Source organism: Saccoglossus kowalevskii, chromosome 10 (genome assembly GCF_978046115.1).
Source record: "Saccoglossus kowalevskii chromosome 10, keSacKowa6.1, whole genome shotgun sequence".
Taxonomy (NCBI): domain Eukaryota; kingdom Metazoa; phylum Hemichordata; class Enteropneusta; family Harrimaniidae; genus Saccoglossus; species Saccoglossus kowalevskii.
Genome location: NC_140650.1, coordinates 20,808,305 through 20,828,263, shown reverse-complemented (window position 1 = coordinate 20,828,263; position 19,959 = coordinate 20,808,305). Strand labels below are relative to the sequence as shown.

Below are 19,959 nucleotides of genomic sequence, written 5' to 3'. Positions count from 1 at the left end.
ACTGAAGGAATTTTTGTTGCACTGTTACCGGGTACCTCTGTTTGTTTGGTGTGTTGTACTAGTAATAAAAATGAACCACTCGCTGAACTTCCTGAAGATATATACCATAATTACATTACTATATAAGCGATATTTCTTTGCGAATATTTAGTAGTGACAAAAACTGCTTTTCTAACATGATTATATGTCAAAATTGATTATCTACTCATTGAACGATTTATAGCGAGCTCTATAGATAAAATGTGTATATAAAAGAGTATGAAAGAAATGTATATACCCTAAGAGTTTGAAAATAGTACACTTCTAGTCAATGGGTGGTGCCATTTTGATTGTTTCACAAATTATATGAAGAGAGACGGCTCATTCATGATGAGGCATCTTCAGAATGTTGTTCAATTTCTGGCAACAGACTGAAAATAGTTCAAATTTGAATAGTGTTTCAAGTCATTTTGATCAGCGCCAACACACAACTCGTGTGTGGCGCCATCTTGAATCCTGCTGAACTTGTGCATGAACAATAACTCTTCTGCCATTCACACGCTTAGATGTTCTATGGTTACGTTGGTTCTATTTTTAGTAAATCAATAAACTACTCAACTGTGCTTGCTCGCCTAGCATTGCCTGCTACATAGTAATAAAAATAGCAACAATTATTTATTATTTAGTGTGCTCATCATTTACTTTGGTCATCTGTAGTGTGCTCATCATTTACTCTGGTCATCATTTAGTGTGCTCATCATTTACTTCGGTCATCATTTAGTGTGCTCATCATTTACTTCGGTCATCATTTAGTGTGCTCATCATTTACTTTGGTCATCATTTAGTGTGCTCATCATTTACTTTGGTCATCATTTAGTTTGCTCATCATCTACTTTGGTCAGGTGGCGCAACCATAAAGCAATCAAAGTATGCTAATGGGATCAAAGAATTAATTGATGAATTTGATTTGTTTGACGTTTGGCGTGTTCTCAACCCAGACGCGAGGCGTTACACCTGGAGACGCAGCAACCCACTTATTCAAAGCAGGCTAGATTTCTGGTTACTGTCCCACAATTTGAATTACAGTGTTATTAAGTGCAACATAAAGCATTCCATTAAGTCTGATCACAGCCTTATTTCGTTAAGTTTAAAGTTTGGTTCTAGTGAAAGAGGTAGGGGTTTTTGGAAGTTTAATGCAAGTTTACGAGACGACAACAAATATACACAACTGATTACCCAAACAATTGATAATCTTAATGTCTGATCACAGCCTTATTTCGTTAAGTTTAAAGTTTGGTTCTAGTGAAAGAGGTAGGGGTTTTTGGAAGTTTAATGCAAGTTTACGAGACGACAACAAATATACACAACTGATTACCCAAACAATTGATAATCTTAATGTAACATACAATAATTTTACTGACAAACGATTAAAATGGGAAACGATTAGGTATTCCATTCATAAAAGAAAAACTTTAAGCAATAATTATCGTGATTTATCTAAACGACTAGAAACTTTGGAAAAAGAAATTAACGAACATAATGATGAGAGTAAACTTAACAAACATGTGGCGGTGAAATCAGAATTTGAGAATTTGAATAATGCACTTACTTCAGGTGCAATTATACGTTCACGGGCACAGTGGATAGAGGAGAGAGAGAAGTGTACAAAATATTTTCTAAGTCTTGAGAAACACAATGCAAAAATAAATTCTATGTCTTCTATTATTACTGACGACGGTACATGTACCTCAAACATGAAAATAATTCTAAAAGAACAGCATAATTTCTACTCCGAATTATATAGTGAACAAAGTTTGCATAAAAATGTAGATATTTTTGTTAACCAGCCAAATATTCCGCAATTGAGCGAAGATCAAAGGCAGACATGTGATCGTGACTTAATTTTAATTGAATACACGCACGCACTTTTCTCTTTAAAAAACAATAAATCTCCGGGTTCAGATGGTTTCACCCCAGAATTTTACTGTTATTTCTGGTCATAAATTGGGAACATAGTATTAGATTTTTTATTGTGCACATTGGAAGTAGATGAACTTTCCATTGAACAAAAAAGGGGGGTAATCATACCCATACCAAAAAAGGACAAGGATTTGCGTCACCTAAAGAATTGGAGGCCTGTCACGCTGCTAAATACGGATTATAAAATCTTAACAAAAGCCCTGTCCAATAGACTTCATGACATTTTACCACAAATTATTCACCCGGATCAAACAGGCTATATCAAAGGTCGCTATATGGGTCACAATATTCGATTGATCGTTGATGTATTACAAGAAAGCTATGTCACAGGTGCTCTCATATTCATTGATTTCTTAAAGGCTTTCGACTCTATTCGCTGGTGCTTCCTGTTACGTGCTTTGTGTGCGTTAAATTTTGGATCCATTTTCTGTTGGTGGGTCAAGGTACTCTAGTAATATAGAGAGCTGTGTCAGTAATAGTGGGTTTTCGGCTTTTTTTAAACTAGAGAGGGGTATTAGACAAGGATGTCCCATCGCTGCTCTGCTTTTTATTATTGCAGTGGAGCTTCTAGCAATTTATATTAGAGACAATAGTTCAATTGCGGGTTTAAAACTTTTTGATACAGCTGTGAAGATTTCACAGCTAGCAGACGACACACACGCACGCGCACACACACACACGCGCACGCGCACGCACACACACGCACACGCGCACGCACACACACAATAAAACCCACACATTTTTTACAATATCTAGCCCTGTGGCTAACAGCAAACTATGTCAAGTTGATCCAGAATTATCAGTTAAATACATAAAAATAGTCAATATGTTGCACTAAAATTTTAGTGGGAAAAATTATGACACACTCACACTCAAAGCGTTAATTTGAATAACATTCGTCCAGACATGCCAGAGGAACAGTTGATGAATGACAACATTCAGCACAACGGATATCAATGTTCCTTATTTAGTCCAGCATACACAACACAATTGTTTTGAACCTGTCATCATCAGTGTATTTCGCAAGTTTACTTATTTCTTTGGCAGCACAAAGGCTGTGCTGACCTCCAAGTACTTCATACATGTAGCCATTGATCTGTAAAATGATAAATAAGCCACAGTAAATTACATTATGTATCATCAATAATTTGAAGTCTTTTACATTTGAAATTATACATCGACATTTAGTTTTTAGAAACTCATACACAATAACAATAAATTACATGTATATCTCATCACCTTTTTATTGTCAAAGTCCAATGGTGATGACACATCCTGAACCAAAACACACAGGGGTTGATAAGCCTCATCAGAAAACTCCTCCATCTCTTTTACAAGATTTTTTAAGAATACAGAGTCTGGTTTTCTGATCTGGTCAGTAACTCTTAGAACTTCCATGTCTATTTTAAACATGCCTACAAACGAAAGTTAAATTATGTGTGAATGAAACCCCTCATAAAGCTGTATTATCTTCTACATAGTAGTTGCTCTACTCAAGTAGTGTATGTGATTATGTAAATGATTATGTAAAGCAGTAGATGGCATCCTCGCAAGCCAATCGGCACTGATTAGCTGTTCGTGATGCGTTTTTTCTGTCGCTGTGCCTCGTCGGAGTGGCACTTTTAGATAGTGTTCAATTTGTTACATTGGTTATGAAATGTACAATGGCTGGTGTCTGTTTTGTTGTGTCTCGCAACTGAATATACAAGCTGACTTTGTTTTGGCAATAATACCATAGCATTGTACAGGCCTGTACAATAAGTATAATTACTTGTACCTTACACATGGACCACTATGAATCAACGTCAGACTAGAAAATAAAGGAAGGATTGATTTTGATATGCACTTACCACAATATGCCGATATTACATCATCTGCAATCTGTTCTTGACCACCAGGTGAATTATTAGTGGATTTATGTTTTTTAAGTGATATACTGCTCACTTCTGACCCTGTTACACTGTGCTTTTTGCTTTTTTTTCCAGATGGCTTTTCTGGAACACTTAAAAAAAAAAAGAAATAGAAAAATTACATAGTAATGTGGCATCTGTTATATATACCAATACTTTACTTTACACAAGACAATTTTCATGAATCAAAGAGACACAATCGTAGATTACATTGTCTACTTTACATGTACATGTATGCGCCAATATACTGCATATTAAACCTGACGATTCACTATCCCCCAAAAGCCTTGTGCCCAGGTATTGTCAATTATCAATGAGAAAAAAACACGTCATATAGTAAAATCAATATACATGCAGTAAAACACTTTGGGCTTGGGTTTAAGATATGTCTCCATGTTTCAAATTGCCAAGTTGAGTAGTCTAAACTCTAAAAATCTAAAACACAAATTTCCACTACTTTCATCACGTTGTAGAAATTGTTCAAATTTTTAAGTGCGGTAATTCATCCATCTAACACTGTTATCGCTTAATATTACATGGTTTATGAAAACTTATGAACACAGAGCACTGTAAAGGTAGTTTCTAGTTTCAAATACATGTAGGATATAAACGTAAAAATTCTTTCAGTGACACTTTGATGTTCAATCTGCTAATCAATACAAGTTTTTTATGCTTGTGAGAAACTTGTGAGAATATGAAATTGCTACAAAGCAATATGAAAATATATAATCCACGAACAAATTCTGCATCAAGTCTAAACAGAGAAAATGTTTTCTTCCAAGCAATCCTTTGAAGAAGTTGGATTAATGATTTTATGGAGTAAGAAGAAATAGAAATATATGACATATATATTAATTTAACAAGTCGCATTGACCAAGCTTTAACTTTCATACACTAACCTGATTTCAACAATTTCGCTTTCATTGCTACATGTACCAGTACTTGATAGTTGTTCATCAACTGAATCGCTTACAATTGCGAAACTGGTAAGTTCACTGAAAATCTTCACAAACTCCTGGACAGTTGCATGTTCTTTGAAATTTGAACTAAAATCTGTCTTCTTCCAATCAAATCTTTCTCGGTTCAACACATATGCATCAGGTTTACAGTCACCAGCATGAAAAAGGAACTGTTGATGGAAAAATAAACATGTTTGTCTGGTGAATATTAAAGACAGACAATATCAAAACTGATTACTGGCAGCACAAGTGGTAGTTGCATTGAACTTTTGGTCGGTAAACCCAAATCCAACAAAATGGGTGACCCCAAGACTCAATTTGGAGGACAAAACCAATGACCAAGATTCATTCACTAATGGATGCGACATTGAGAGAACCTTGTGTTTGACCGGGCCTGGTTGACACAGGGATAGTGCATTTGATTTCTATAATGTCATTATGATAGGAAGAATATGGTTTTGGTGTAGCCTCACAAAAAAATATTGTAAAAAAAATATTTAAAAAAAAAAGACAAAAAAAACATTGTTCAAAATATGTGTTATGTCAATTGAAGCTTGGCAGCATTCAGAACATTTCCTGTCCAATCACTGCAATTTTCTCATGAATGTTTACTTGCGATCAAATCAAAATACTTAGAAAAAAGGATCACATTCTTTGAGAATGCGAAAGATTGGCCAGGTGATGTCTTGGCAAATCTTTCTGGCAATATGTTATTGTATTCACTCCAACAATGGTGTTAAATAATCTTCTGAAACTCTCCTCTCGTTTTTTACCAGTGTGAATAAATGAAAAAGTACCCAAAAAAAAAAGATAAATACAACTGAAATATTGGCACTCCGCGGGTCAGTGCTATTGTGTACACGATCCATACTATCAAAAAAAATGGGCAACACTTGACATGCATTGGTTGAAAGATCCTGGCTAAAAGCATTTTTTTTCACTCTATCATGGCAACAATTTTTTTTCCTGGAAGCTTGGCTGACAATGTGCAAAATTGCTTCCTAGCAAATTTTTCCATATGTTTGGCCCGTAATAATTTTTTTTTTCAAAAAATCTTGCACCCCCAGTTTACAAATGGGCCACCCCTTATTACATGCAGGCGGCAGTTGCTTATGTCATCACCAACAAAGATCGTACACCACTGGGACCGTTTATCTATAATACACCAACATGCATGGACATTCCAGAGTCCCTCTCAAATTTGATATAATTTTTGTAACAGAACGGTTTTCAAGTCGTCTGGCAAGCTTACCTTAATATGAGTCTTCGATTGACCGAACTCAGAACAGCTTTTTACAGCACCAAACGGTATACCGGTCTTTTTGTTTGCAAGTTTGAATACGCTTCGTGTTGCCCCTTTACCCTCTGATTGGTAAACATAAACACCCCTGTCTTCTTCGGATAGCCACCATGCACGCGTCTTGTCGTTAAACGCTGGTCTTTCACCATGGGCCACCGGAGACCTTTGAGACGACATGACGGCAACAGAGCACAAGTTGGAATGATTGACGACCGCGATGCATCATGCAATTTATCGAGATCTTCCCGGAAAGGATGCACGTGTTGGCATAACAAAGAAATGGCAATGTTTGTCATCATAAGCTGTTGGAATAAACTACCGGGAATAAACCCCGATTGTTGAAAGCTTCTGGGTTTCCTGTTCTACAAGCACGGGCTAAAACCATTATGTGTAGGTAGAGGGGTCTCCGAAGCACATCGCATAATATACTGTTTATCTTAAATACTATTTTGTGGATACATGATATGTAATACAAATATATAGAATGCCGAGGTTGATTGAATGATCACTGAAAACAGCACACACTGAAAGACATGATTGGTCTAGTTATGCCGGTAGAGTTGTCACCTGCAATGAAATGGTGTTGCCCGTTTTTCAACTTATGTAAATTTGACCTTTGAATGTCTCGCGCATTCAAGTCTGTGCGCATGTAAATTGACCTTTTGCAGTTTGACGTGCGCTGTGTCGGAACTTGATATTTTTTTTTCCAATTTAAGTTGCCTTTTAATCGCGTATTTTAGTGAAATATTGTTCAGTGAGTGAAATGTTAATGTCATAAATAAGTAAATCGTGGAAATAACAGAAACTAAGATATGATAACGATAATCAAATTTGTGTTTGAAGTTCGAAAGTACTTGCGTAATTTCCGGTTTCAACCACATGTAGTTCGAAAATAGAACGTCCTTGAACGAGATAAAATTACGCGTAGAACTCCTTCCGAACCAGACACTAGCAGCCGTCAACTCATTGCAAAATTCACTACGTTCAATTACCCACCATAGACTCCGGTCAGTCAAAATGACTATTTTGAACTGTAGGCATTAATCAGCGATTCTGCCGGTGACGGAGAGATAGAATCTAGGTCAGGGGAAGCCCCATGACCTCAAGATTCTTTTACCCCTTACGTCACGAACCCACGTGACCGAGGCCACATGGCAACGCCATAGGCAGCCGTCCATCACTCTTTGTTTCCTTTCGCCTCGTGGGGAATGATTCTGAGCGGCTCTGCCTGGCTTTGTTGCTTTTTTCCTGTCCGGGTTTCTAGCGTGGGTCGTCGCCGCAGCCGCGGCATCCGACATTCTAGCTGGTAGGATAAGTTTTTCTTGTCGTTTTACCCTCGTGTCGTTTTCCCCCTTTGTGTGTTATGCTTTTTCATAGAAAAGAAATCAAACTCGGGCGCCACCATGTAGTCACATGTTGATTTCATGGCGGCACCTTTTACAACTGTAATACTTTTCCCTCATGCTTGTCGTCTTTTATTTTTAATGTGTTTAGAAATGGACAGATGCACTGGCAACGCCAGAGGCTCACCGCCGGTTTTGTCTCCTCAGTTTTTGAGGCGAGTTTGTACTGAGTGTACGCAGCCATTGCAGGAATGGAATCCGCATTCAAAGTGTTACCGTTGCTTTACGTGCGTTCGGGGTTCGGTGTAATCACTGGGTTTCGGAAGCCTGGGAATCGTTCCAGCAGCATGTCAAAATAGCCGAGACTGACCGCGTCGCTCGTTCGCGAAAAGGTCGCGCGGCAAGTGCTACCGGCATGGGTATGAGCGAGTTGTGCGTTGGCATGAATGACAAGTCCTCGCGCTCGGTTACCGGTTCTCATACAGGGATAACAAGCAAAGGGCCTGATAGTGGGGGTGCCGATTTTTTTCGGTCTCCCCCCGCTGATCGGAGGGCATCTACACAGTCTGTTTTTTCAGGCAGTGGGTTTCCCAACTTTACCGGCAACAGCGAGGCTGTGCCCCTGGAGGTCTTTCCTCCTATGGGGCCCGTTGTGGACCCATCCTCGCGCGGCGCCGGTTTTGCCACTGAAATGAGGGCATTGGTCGAAGGACTGTCAGGGCAAATTGCGTCCTTGGCAGGCAGAGTTGATCACCTGCAGGCGGAGCGAGCTGTCTCCACTGCGGCCTCTCAGCCGGCAAATAGGAAGAAACACAGAAAGCACCGTTCGCATTCTAAACACGTCTCTTCCAGGGAACCCCCCGTTCCCAGCCGTGACCCCCCCGCTGATTCGTGGGAGTCCGAGGCGCAGGCTAGTGGCAGCAGGTCCCCTCGGGAACCTCAGACACGTATCACCAACGGGGACGCTGGTAGCCAGGACTCCGTTTTCGGGGCAGGGCGTTCGGGTCAGGACATACTTTGTACCTCCCCCCGCTTTCAACCAGCCAGGGTTCACTGCGCGGTGCCGGACTGGTTAATTTACCCTCAAGTCCGAGTTCCGCTGTGGGTTTCGACTCCCTTCTCGCCGACCCACAGGCGTTCCCAGAGGGAACCGACCCTGTCATGAGACGCACTCTTGAACACGCTCTCGCCCACATATTTAGGCTGAGGGGTGGCAGTTCACTCGCGGTGGATACAGTGGGTACCTCGGGCGGTCCCTCAGAGTCCACATTGCGTAACGACTCAGTGAGCCACGCCGTTGGGGTGATGCGGAATATTATCAGTCCAGGTGACGCTATGTATATTCCCCCACCCTCGATCCTAAAGCAGCCGCTTACGGTCGCTTCTACGCTGATGGGATCACAGGCGCCGGGATCCAGATCGACCCCAGCCGCACGTCTCCCCTGGTCCAGCCGAGCGCTGAGCGTGGGGGACGGCGCGCAGACGGTGTTGAGGGGCGGTCATTGGTCAGCCGCGGAGGAAGTAACGCCGAAAGCCCCGGGCTGGGGTAATCTGTTGCATAACTCCTTTCGCTGGACTAAACGCTACCCCATCGGGGCAATCTCGGATTCGAACCCCAATTCATGGGACGAAACCAGAAGTCCCCGACCGGACCCCAAGGCTCCTTCCTCGGACCCCGGTACCACAAACTTCTGTTTTGCCAGCTGGGTGAAGGGGATGGCCGCCAGAACCCCCCCCCCCCCCTTGAGGTCATGGGGCTTCCCCTGACCTAGATTCTATCTCTCCGTCACCGGCAGAATCGCTGATTAATGCCTACAGTTCAAAATAGTCATTTTGACTGACCGGAGTCTATGGTGGGTATGAACTATGTGAATAGGCGGGTTCGAAGAACCCTCGCCTAATTTACGCAATGTTGGAGCCAGTTTGTCCTTACAATATTTCTAATTTTAATTTATCATTATTTAGTAAACTCTTATTTAGTAGGTCTCTGAAACTATTAAATATATCCGTAAAATACGTGCCAATCGACGATTGACTTCCAAACGTTCAAAGTTTCCAACAAACTCCCGGCACACCTTGCGCGATTTTAAGCTGTTCTATGACTGTTCCACTGATTTTTGAAGAACCACTCATTGGATTTCAATGAAACTTGGCACATGGATGCTCTGAACTAATGCGCAGATTTGATTAGTTTTGGGTAAAAATCTGTTAATATTATTAATTACCTAATTTACATAATGATTAACCAATTTTCGATTTTTCCACTGATATCTCAAGTACTAATCATAACATTTCAATAAAACTTGGTACATAGGTGTCATATGACACTGCACAGACCTGATAGTTTTTAGGGTAATATCAGTACATATTAATTACCTAATTTGCATAATTAATTAATTTTCAGCTTTTGATATTTCGAGTAGTAATGATCACGTTTCAATGAAACTTGGTACATAGTTACTTGAGGACTGTGCAGAGACCTAATTAGTTTTTGGGTAAAATATTTGTGCATATTAATCACCTTATTAGCATAATTAGTTAATTTTCAGCTTTTCACCTGATATCTCAAGTACTAATCATCACATTTCAATGGGAATTGCGACATTTTTTCCAGGACTATGCAGAGACCTGATTAATTTTGGGATAAATAATTGTGCCTATTAATTACCTAATTTGCATAATTAGTTAATTTTTTGCTGTTCTATGGCTGTTGCACTGATGTCTAAAAACCACTCATTGGATTTCAATGAAACTTTTAAAGAGTACCCATCACATTTCAATGAACCTCAGACTATGCACCATATTAGTTATTTATGCTTCTTAATCACCTAATTAACATAATTAATTAATACTGATATCTCAAGTATTGATCATCGCATTTGAATAAAACTTGGTACATAAATGCTCTAGGACAATAGACAGCCTGATTAATTTTGGGTTAAAATCTGTTCATATTAATTCTCTAATTAGCATAATAATTAATATTTTTTTGGTTCTAATCACATTTCAATGAAACTTGGTACATTGTGCAGACCTTTAGTTTTACACTTAAATCTGTTCATATTAGTTACCTTATTTGCATAATTAGTTTTCAGCTATTCCATCAATATCTCAAGTATAAGTAATTTTGAATTAATTTTTAATGTGTCTCCAAAACTCTCAGCACACGGGAGTTCTTTCTAAGCTTTCTTTGATTTATAAATGTAGGCATCGGGAACAATAGTACCGTATACATATTTAGGATAAGATAGCAGCCAAATTAGTATGCTAATTCGTCCTTAGCCAGTCTCTGATGGTGATGTGTGCCGAGAAATTTGTCATTTACAATATTTGGAGGCCAAATTTCAAACACATCTCCATGAATATTTGTGCTAATGATTTTAGGTGTTTGATGTACATGTGTTGTTTTTTGCCTTCAAACATACGATGGCACTCAAAAAAACTCGTAGCATAATAATCAGTGAAATGATACAATGTAATATAAGGCAGACTGGTTCGGAGTAGATCTAATATCAAACTGTTACATTATCACATGACCATGCCGCATATCATTCATATCACTGCTGATATGGGATGGTGCTGAAACGCTGCCAAAGTTTTATTTTATCATATTACAGAAACAAATACATTTGTGTGTGTGTGTGCATTACATACTCTCTTTACATATACTGTTACATATAATTGACCGTTCACAAAATTAACCAATGCGATGTTAATCCAGGCTAGTCTTGCAGAGTTTCCTAAGCTATGTTTGACAATTGTTGTTAGTTTTGGGATAAAAAGGTTATGATCTCTTATCACTTGTTCATAGAACTGGTTGATACTTGTGGTGTCATGGACTGTATTATCCACTAACCTTCGGTTTGTAGATTATACAATCCCATGCTGTCACTAGTATCATCCAGCTCTATGAACAAGTTATATCAGGGGATAACCTTATAATATAAAAATTAGCTGCTGGTTTGTGGTAATTTTTATTATGTAACCACAGTTATCCAAAATTACTCCTTCTCCTTCCCGACCCTGTTTTTACATAGATAATAGGATGTAAATAGATTACATGATTGTATCTTCTTTTACTCATAAAGGTATTACTGAACTTCCTGCCAGTCGGGCATACACATGAAAATGTTGATCAGCTGTTTTCGAAGATAGCGACAGAACTGAACAAAGCCAACACATACACATTAAATGGTGAGTAATTTTGTTATGTTTGGTGAAGATTCATTTGTATCCCTTGAAAATTACGCTGGAATTATCACAAAGTGTATTGTTTCCGGGTGACAGAGAACACTGAATGACTGTATGGGTCATTTTAAAACAATACATGCATGTTATTGTATAGCTGTGTTGTAAATTTACTGCGCATTGAAGTTATGAATATATCTTCCGAGGCAAGTAGCTTATTTGGCTGAGTGAAACAATGGGATAAAGTGGATTAAATCCACTAAAAACAAAAGATTTTAATCCCCCTAAAATCCATCCTTGCTAGGATACCTCTTCTTTTAGCTCTATGGGATTACTGTCCGGCATCTGTCGTCAGTTGCCTGTCATCGTTAACAATTGTTTCATCCACAGTAACTCATAAATTGTTTCCAATCTTTTCCAAACTTGATTACCTTATTAATAAATGTATAATCTGAATGCAGTTTAATTGTGTTAAATATAATTTACGTAGATAACCGAGTGGAGCTAGTCATATAGGTGATTGTTCGTTGATGTCCGTCCGTCCACAATTTATATAATCGACTTCTTCTTGAAAGCTGCAACTCCCAATGCTTTCTAATTTGGTATGTAGGCACCTTGGGTGATTTCTCTCAGATTTATTCATTTTGTGTAAAGATCTCAGTTTTGTAGATTGGTGGCTAAATATTTGTGTGATTTTGGTCAAAATTGATATTTTCGACTTCATCTCCAAAACCGTAACTCTGAATGCTTTCTAATTTAGTATTTAGGTACCTTGGGTGGATCTCTCTCAGGTTTGATTATTTTGTGTCAAAATTTCAAAATTTAGATTTTTGCTGAATATTTTTGTGATTTTTAGTCAAAATTGATTCTGAGATGCTTTAAAATTTTGTATGTAGGTACCTTGGGTGGATCTCCCTCAGATTGTAACCAATTCCAGCAAATTTGCTTCTTGTGTATGTGTTATGGTTTGTCATTGTTGGGACTGTCTAAATTTGTTTTGTTACATCTTCAATAAGGACAGCGAAGCTATTTCGATCGTGAGGTCGCTTGTTGAGATATTTGTGAAAATTTATTTTCAATATCCACAAGCTTTATAATAGGCTTTTTGAGAAACCTATCCACAAAATAATTAATTTTACCTGACTGAATTTATTGAGTTATCACGATATAGCCCACATGGCGCTTTTTATAATATACCGTATTACCCCGGGCACGCGCCCAGAGGTCTGAACATACAAAATCGGGAAAAATTGGGGGTGGGCGCTTACTTGAGGTCCACCCCAAAACAGATTTTAAAAAGTTGTTTTTGTGATCGTATGATAAGGTCAAATAAAGGAATGCTTTCGTACACTTTGTACACGTACTTATTTCTTGATTTATGCGAGGTTTCAATAAACGTGAGCACTCGGTCAAGAACTGTGGGAAACGCTAAGACACAGGGTTGAATTTCAAGAATAAAACTTGTTTTATGTCAGCGAATGAAGTTGTATTACTCACTGAAATTGGCTACAAAGTATGGTAAGTATTGTAATCAATGCACGGTTACTTTTTTAGTAACCGTGATCAGTGCAAGTCGAAACGGCCGGGAAAAACTAACGCTTGTTATCCAAGATGGCGATGACATCATCAGCATAATTTGCATCGTAATTACTGAAGACACGCACCCACACACATGACAAAATTACAAAAATAACGATGATGCAACAAGTTCCCATCGTCAGCATGCCTCATTATGGTTATCGTAATGGACTTGAGGTTGGCAAAATGTTTTTCCTTCAACGACAGAAAAATAATCCACATGACGGTAATGCCATAGCTGTGATGAAGGATGGAAAGAAAGTAGCAAGTTGATGACGTGATGTCTCAAAAGTGCTAGCTCTCGTTATGGATTCACAGTCAGCGAAATGCTGCGTTTTGAAACCAAAGCTAAGTGCTTCAAACCACCCACCAAGGTATGGATTATTGCAATATTGGATTCATCGTGAATGAAGAGAAAGCAGAACGTGTGCGGCACATGCTGCGTGTTTCATCTTACGTCGTTAAGTTCCAATGAGTTTTTATGTAAAAACACAAACAAAACGGCCCTTTTCATGGCCACCACACACTCCAAAAAGAGAACTACCGTAACAAACACACTATTTTAAGTATTTAAATAAATCAAACGTGTTCGTTTTTGACAAATAAAACTTCACTAAAAATCACCCTGGGCGTTTAACCGAGGATGTCCCCAACATGTAACTTTTGTGAAAACGGGGGTGGCCGTTTGCCCAGGGAGGGGCACGTGCCCCGGGGTAATACGGTACCCTTCATGGGGCTTTAAAATCGCTATCCTTTTTATACACGCAAGCCTTTAGATTTTCTATGAATGGTGCAATACAAAAAATGTGTTAACACAATATTCTTTTATTTTCTATTTTCTAGACCTTGAAAGTCTTATAATGCGAGCATACACACCAACAGTTTGTTTTCGAAGCTTGCAACAGAAGCCCATTATCAACATCAAGGAGTGGCTCATTCCTCATATATCTGATCGAATACAGGGACATTCCAAACCACTGAATTTTCGATTTTATAAGATGGATGGGACAACTTTTATGCAGTACAGACAGTGGTCGACAGACCCATGGGAACCATCTCACATGGACGTGAATGGACAGCAAGTACCAGGGCTAAAGTGTTTGCAGGTATGATGACCACATTATAGTGGCTATTAAATATTTTAAAAATCCTGGAATGACGCTTTTACTTTATGATGACTGTTTTTACCAAATTTATGCAAATTAGCCATGGTGCTATTTTTCATTCATGAGATTTTGTAGTAAACAAAATCATGCAAACTCACTAAAATGTGTTATCTTCAATAACATAAATCAACCAGTGAAGCATTTATCAATCAGAGATCATTGAATAGTTGTTGGTGTAAATTTTAGATGAAGGTCTGGACGCGAGGAAATTGGAAATGGCAGGTTGACATTAATTTTAATGACTGGATCTGATTAATGTAATGGCCATGAGGTGTAATAACACAAGATATAATTTTCATAATTCTGAACAACATATTAATTAGTCTCTGTTCAGGCACAGCGTAGTAAAAATAAACATATGATGCATTTTCATGCTAACCTTTTTCCCTTACACCTATAGGCAATAGACTTTATCGTTTCGTTAGCATTATACACTAAAAAAATAACAGGGTTCTCCCAGAGCATTATTAAGTTGTGGTTTCTTATAATTTCAGATAAACGACAGCACTTAATTTCCATAACAATAGAGATGATTAATATTTTATTGTTATTTATAAACTAGCAAATCATAATGTTGTCGCTTTCCATAACAGTAACAAACACAATATACCCCAGATGTGGAGGTGTGTTAGTGCCATAGCTTAGTTGGGGCACAATAGCGAATATTGTGTAATCTTTTTAATTGGCAGTGTATTTATTTGTATACATTCACAAAATACTTTTTCAGAGTGTTCCAGAATTAGATGATGTTCCAGCCTATGTTCTGCCATCTATAGAGAAACTGGACATAGAGAGCTTGAAACGAGATCTTCCCTATGCATGTCGTCTGCGTATGCCAGCATCTGCATCTCAATGGTGGAATGAATATTTGCATAATATTAAAGATTTAGAGAAGGTAGCTGAATATTAATATAAACCTACTGTATTTGTGTCAAAGACTTCTTTTTATACTAAAAGTGTGCTTTGTCAACTGCAGCAAGAATCCAATAATGCTTTAATCTGATAATATTAATGATAATTACTGCTTTGCAGCTATATTTCAAAGAACTAAGCAATTAATACTCATTGTCACATGGCCACAAGCTACTAAGCAGTATATCAAGTGTGAAATGTGTCTTTAATTCATTTATGGTACCAGATGAGGCCCCAATCAGATGGTTACTTCATGATTTAAAGAATGCTGCTGATGAGAAAAGAGCGACAAGAAGGCAAATGGAGGACGACCCAGAAGTTGTCCACCGTGTAGATATTATAGAGGAGAGAATGACAGCACCTTGTAGAGTAAGTTCTTGTACATCATATCTGACTAATTGTTTCACAACTGACAGAGACAAATTGCATCTTGAATTCCCCAATTCATTCCATTTTCTACTACATTTGTTAACGATTTTCACATTGAAAAACAAAGCCTATTTGCAGTTTAAAAAAAGTTATTAGTATTGGCCTATAAATATCAACAGTGTTTGCAGGAAAAACAATATTGGGCAAAAGAATTTTTTTTTTTCAGGAATGAGTTAGGGAATTTTTGCTGCAAAATTAATGCATATACGTTTACTTGTCAATGAGATTTAAATAATACAGTCAGTTTATATAAATGATATAATAAGCAACATTATCAGAACATATTTTTTTAAAACATAGAATGTTTTATTTACTTCACAAACCAATGAATTTTGCACCGAGTGAATATCAAAATCTGCTAATATTTACAACAGTGATTTCTTTTCATTCTACAGTACTTCTTTCTGAAAAGATATCTTTAATAACTTGATATGGATATAGCTAATTTTTCTCATTTTCAATTTGTTACAGGTTACTATTGGCGGTATGCCAGTCACTGCAGACCATGTTGATTCCTTTGAATCATTAGCAGTTGAGAACATGGTTGCAGTGTATTGCCCGGATTGTGACGAGATACCCCAAATTGGAAAGGTGACTTGTCGTACTGAAGAGAAGTTCACCATTCATTGGTATACAGGCACTTGGTCAACTTCATGGAAACCTGCTTTCATAACAACAAATAGGAGGAAAATTGCATATGAAGATGAACAGCCCATAGAAGCTGCACTCTTCTGGGGCTTCAAGCTCAATGGCAGGAGTATGCTAAGTAGAGAAGCAAAATTAATCCTGAAAGACAAATATGACTCTGCTGTGACATCTCTTGGTAATTAATGCAGCTTCATTGATTATGAAATCAAATGATAATGATTACTTTAACAATTTAGTTTTAATGATTCAGGGACTTTTACTACCATTATTAATCAAGGAGCACCAAACCACTTATCTGGGCTACAATGTAACCAGTGTTGTTAACTGCATTCTTACTTTGGTGCACCGAAAGTTTGTCTCGCACTTGACTTATAACAGTTGGGCTTTCTGGCATGGCTATGCGCACTCCAGCAATCAGATTACAAGATTTAATATTTGCTTGAACTGGTACAGGTGACTTAGTAGCCAATGTTAGCTATCTTGTGATTGTTTTTACTGTACCGTGAATGTTACAATGTACCAGTCAAAACAAAAGAATTTAATTGAACTGGGCAAAACTGTAGCCTAGTTAAGTGGTTTGGTGCTCCTTGATTACCGGGTAATAATGGTAGTATATGGATCATGTGCTATTTCTAATTTATATTTTAGTTGCATCTGAATTTACTTTACTGTCTTTGCTCCATTTTTTTGGAAATGTTATATATATTTTTTGTAATCCTTGTTCTGTTTGTACTATTTTTTTAATTATTTATTTTAAAATATAAATATAATTGCTAATTCACTTTTCTGTCTTAGCCCCATTTATTTAGCCCCATCTCAGGACACAGTGTGGGACGGGGGCTGATGGATTTTGTTGCGTGTGTCTGTGTCACAGCATAACTCCAGAACGCATGATCTGATTTCAACGAAATGTCTTGGACGAATTGTGTAGTGTAATGTGTCTTTAGGATTCATGCACATTCATGATGCATTTTGGGATAAATACAATCTGATTAAAATCAAATGTAGGTTTAGGCTTCACTTTTTAACTTTGGTGCTTTAACTACATCTGACTCTGTGCATATGGAAATCCTATGCAACGAGATTGGTTTTTCGATGACCAATCAGAGAGCGGCTTACGAAATGTCTTGGACGAATTGTGTAGTGTAATGTGTCTTTAGGATTCATGCACATTTAGGGGTAATTTTAGATAGAAAATGGTCATTTTGGGTCAAAAATGCCGTTTTGTCAATTTCTGGGCTTTGCATCGACCAATTTCGGTTTGGTGGTACAAGCACATTCATGATGTATTTTGGGGTAAATACAATCTGATTAAAATCAAATGTAGGTTTAGGCTTCACTTTTTAACTTTGGTGCTTTAACTACATCTGACTCTGTGCATATGGAAATCCTATGCAACGAGATTGGTTTTTCGATGACCAATCAGAGAGCGGCTTACAAGAAACAACTGTGTGACTTAGCACATGTGTCATATAGAATGTGTTATTATTAGCTGGCTGCCAATCGAGATTTGCAAAGGATCTCCATATGCATTGAGTCAGATGTAGATAAGGTAACTAAGATAAAAACAATAGAACCTAAATCTACATCTGATTTTAATCAGATTAGGGTAAATAGTAATTTTGGTCTAAAAAATAGTGCTGAAAATGATTTTTTTTTTCAATTTTCTCAGATTTGCATTGACCAATTTCATTTAAGCTTGGAATATATATTCAGTATCAGGGGACACAGCTTAAAATGCACAATGTTTTGTGGGTTATGCACAATTTACAGGATATTTTTGGGGTGAAAAATAGGACTGAATGACTGAATTTTTTTTTTTCAATTTCTTATCAAAATTTGAATATTCACTCAGTATTATGAGACATGGCATCAACACACATAGTTTTATGGTTCAAGTACATTTAGGGGATTACAAATGCTCATTTTTGATTGAAAAATAGGTCTGAAAATTATTTTTTTTTTCAATTTCTCTGATTTGCATTGACAAATTTCATTCAAACTTTGGATATATACTCTGTATTATAAGACACTGTTAAGACGTAGTTTTGTGGTTCAAGCACATCTTAAGGAGTATCTTTGGGTTGAGAAACTGGCTTGTGCTAGTTGAAAAAAAATGATCCAAACACTATGCACATGACACGTTATGTCTTTTTTGAATGTATATTTATTTATTTTATATTTTGATCTTTGTCCTGTTTTTAATATTTTTTTTTTAATATTTTTATAATTTTCTTGCAGGTTCATTAACGTTCCTGTCTTCACCCAGTTTGATTTTTTCTGTTTTTTATTTACGTCTTTGTGATCATTTGCATCTAAAAACCTCGCTAAAATTTTTAATTTCTGATATTAAGTGTATCCATTGTGCAAATAAATAAAAGTGTTCAATGCTGACAAATAATTTTATATTTGTGTAACTGGTAGTTCCTGATGGGTCAATGATCATCTGTCTGATTCTAATGTTTTCTTAATAGTCAAGTAGTCAAGACATGAAGGTTGTAACAGATTAGCATTAAATTTGGTACAATACTGGATGTCCCCCCTTCTTTGCTCGCCTACCTAGCACTAAGCAAAAACTGCTGTGGTTACTACTTTTTAGAGTCCACTATTAAAATTGTATCTATCCATCATGCAAGGCTATACCTGGTTCACGATGTTGGCGATTGTTGACATCCATGACAAGTTTTCAGATCTCAACTTGTCAAGTTCAACAGTAATCTTTCATTGATAGGGGGGGGGGGGGGGGGAGAATCTCGACGATTGTCGAGATCCATGACAAGTTTTGAGATCTCAACTTGTCAAGTTCAACAGTAACATTTCATTGATTGGGGGGGGGGGGTGAATCTCGACGATTGTCGAGATCCATGACAAATTTTGAAATCTCAACCTGTCAAGTTCAACAGTAACATTTCATTGACAATTTCCTTATTAAAGGTCCAAAGTTTTTCCCATTGCACAATAGCACAAAAATCTTAACGTCTACGCTTAAAATGTTTATCAAAATCAATTTTTAGGATAAATATTTGATTTTAGAGCTGCTGTTTAAGTGGTTTCATAAATTCCATGACTAATATACATAAACGCTAATTTGAATTTGAAAATTTAAAAATTTCATAACAAATCATCCATATGTTCTTTGTTTTCGTAAACTGTAAAATGTTTCTCGGCCTGCTGCCAGCATTTCAGACTATTCTGTTCAGCGGTTTTCTCAAACAACTTGACGAAAGAAAATTACGGAAGAAAGAAAGAAGAAAGAAAAAACTGAACGATAACAATAGGGGCCTAGCCCTTCGGGCTTGGGCCCCTAAAAACCGAACAATAACAATAGGGGCCTAAGCCCGCAAAAAACGGACAATAACAATAGGGGCCTAGCCCTACAGGCTTGGGCCCCTAAAAACTGAACGACAACAATAGGGGCCTAGCCCTTCGGGATTGGGCCCCTAGCAAACCGGACAATAAGACTAGGGCCACGCCCTAAGGGCTTGGGCCCCTAAAGGAGAAAAAACGGACAATAATAATAGGGGTCTCACTCTTTGGGCTTGGACCCCTAAAGAAGAAAGAAAAAAA

General features: G+C 37.7%; 2 protein-coding genes across 2 annotated transcripts; both read left to right on the top strand.

Annotated features, from left to right (window-relative positions):
• The first annotated feature begins 11,563 nt into the window (after positions 1-11,563).
• On the top strand, positions 11,564-15,313 carry LOC102801679 (uncharacterized). The gene is made up of 3 exons (XM_085504632.1): positions 11,564-11,665; positions 14,081-14,343; positions 15,131-15,313. The coding sequence occupies exons 2-3, from the start codon at positions 14,098-14,100 to the stop codon at positions 15,311-15,313; spliced, it is 429 nt and encodes a 142-aa protein (XP_085360758.1). The 5' UTR covers positions 11,564-11,665; positions 14,081-14,097.
• Positions 15,314-15,531: 218 nt separating this feature from the next.
• On the top strand, positions 15,532-18,793 carry LOC146737957 (uncharacterized). Its single transcript, XM_085504631.1, has 3 exons — positions 15,532-15,684; positions 16,216-16,567; positions 18,634-18,793. Exons 1-3 carry the CDS (start codon positions 15,532-15,534, stop codon positions 18,768-18,770), a joined length of 642 nt encoding a protein of 213 aa, XP_085360757.1. The 3' UTR covers positions 18,771-18,793.
• The last annotated feature ends 1,166 nt before the right edge of the window (positions 18,794-19,959 follow it).

Excerpts from the sequence above, each read along its gene's own strand:
- LOC102801679 (XM_085504632.1), top strand. The coding sequence starts at position 14,098 with ATGCGAGCATACACACCAACAGTTTGTTTTCGAAGCTTGCAACAGAAG. Across the intron at positions 14,344-15,130 it reads CAGGGCTAAAGTGTTTGCAG|AGTGTTCCAGAATTAGATGA; the intron begins GTATGATGACCA and ends ATACTTTTTCAG.
- LOC146737957 (XM_085504631.1), top strand. The coding sequence starts at position 15,532 with ATGGTACCAGATGAGGCCCCAATCAGATGGTTACTTCATGATTTAAAG. Across the intron at positions 15,685-16,215 it reads GAATGACAGCACCTTGTAGA|GTTACTATTGGCGGTATGCC; the intron begins GTAAGTTCTTGT and ends AATTTGTTACAG. Across the intron at positions 16,568-18,633 it reads CTCTGCTGTGACATCTCTTG|GTTCATTAACGTTCCTGTCT; the intron begins GTAATTAATGCA and ends ATTTTCTTGCAG.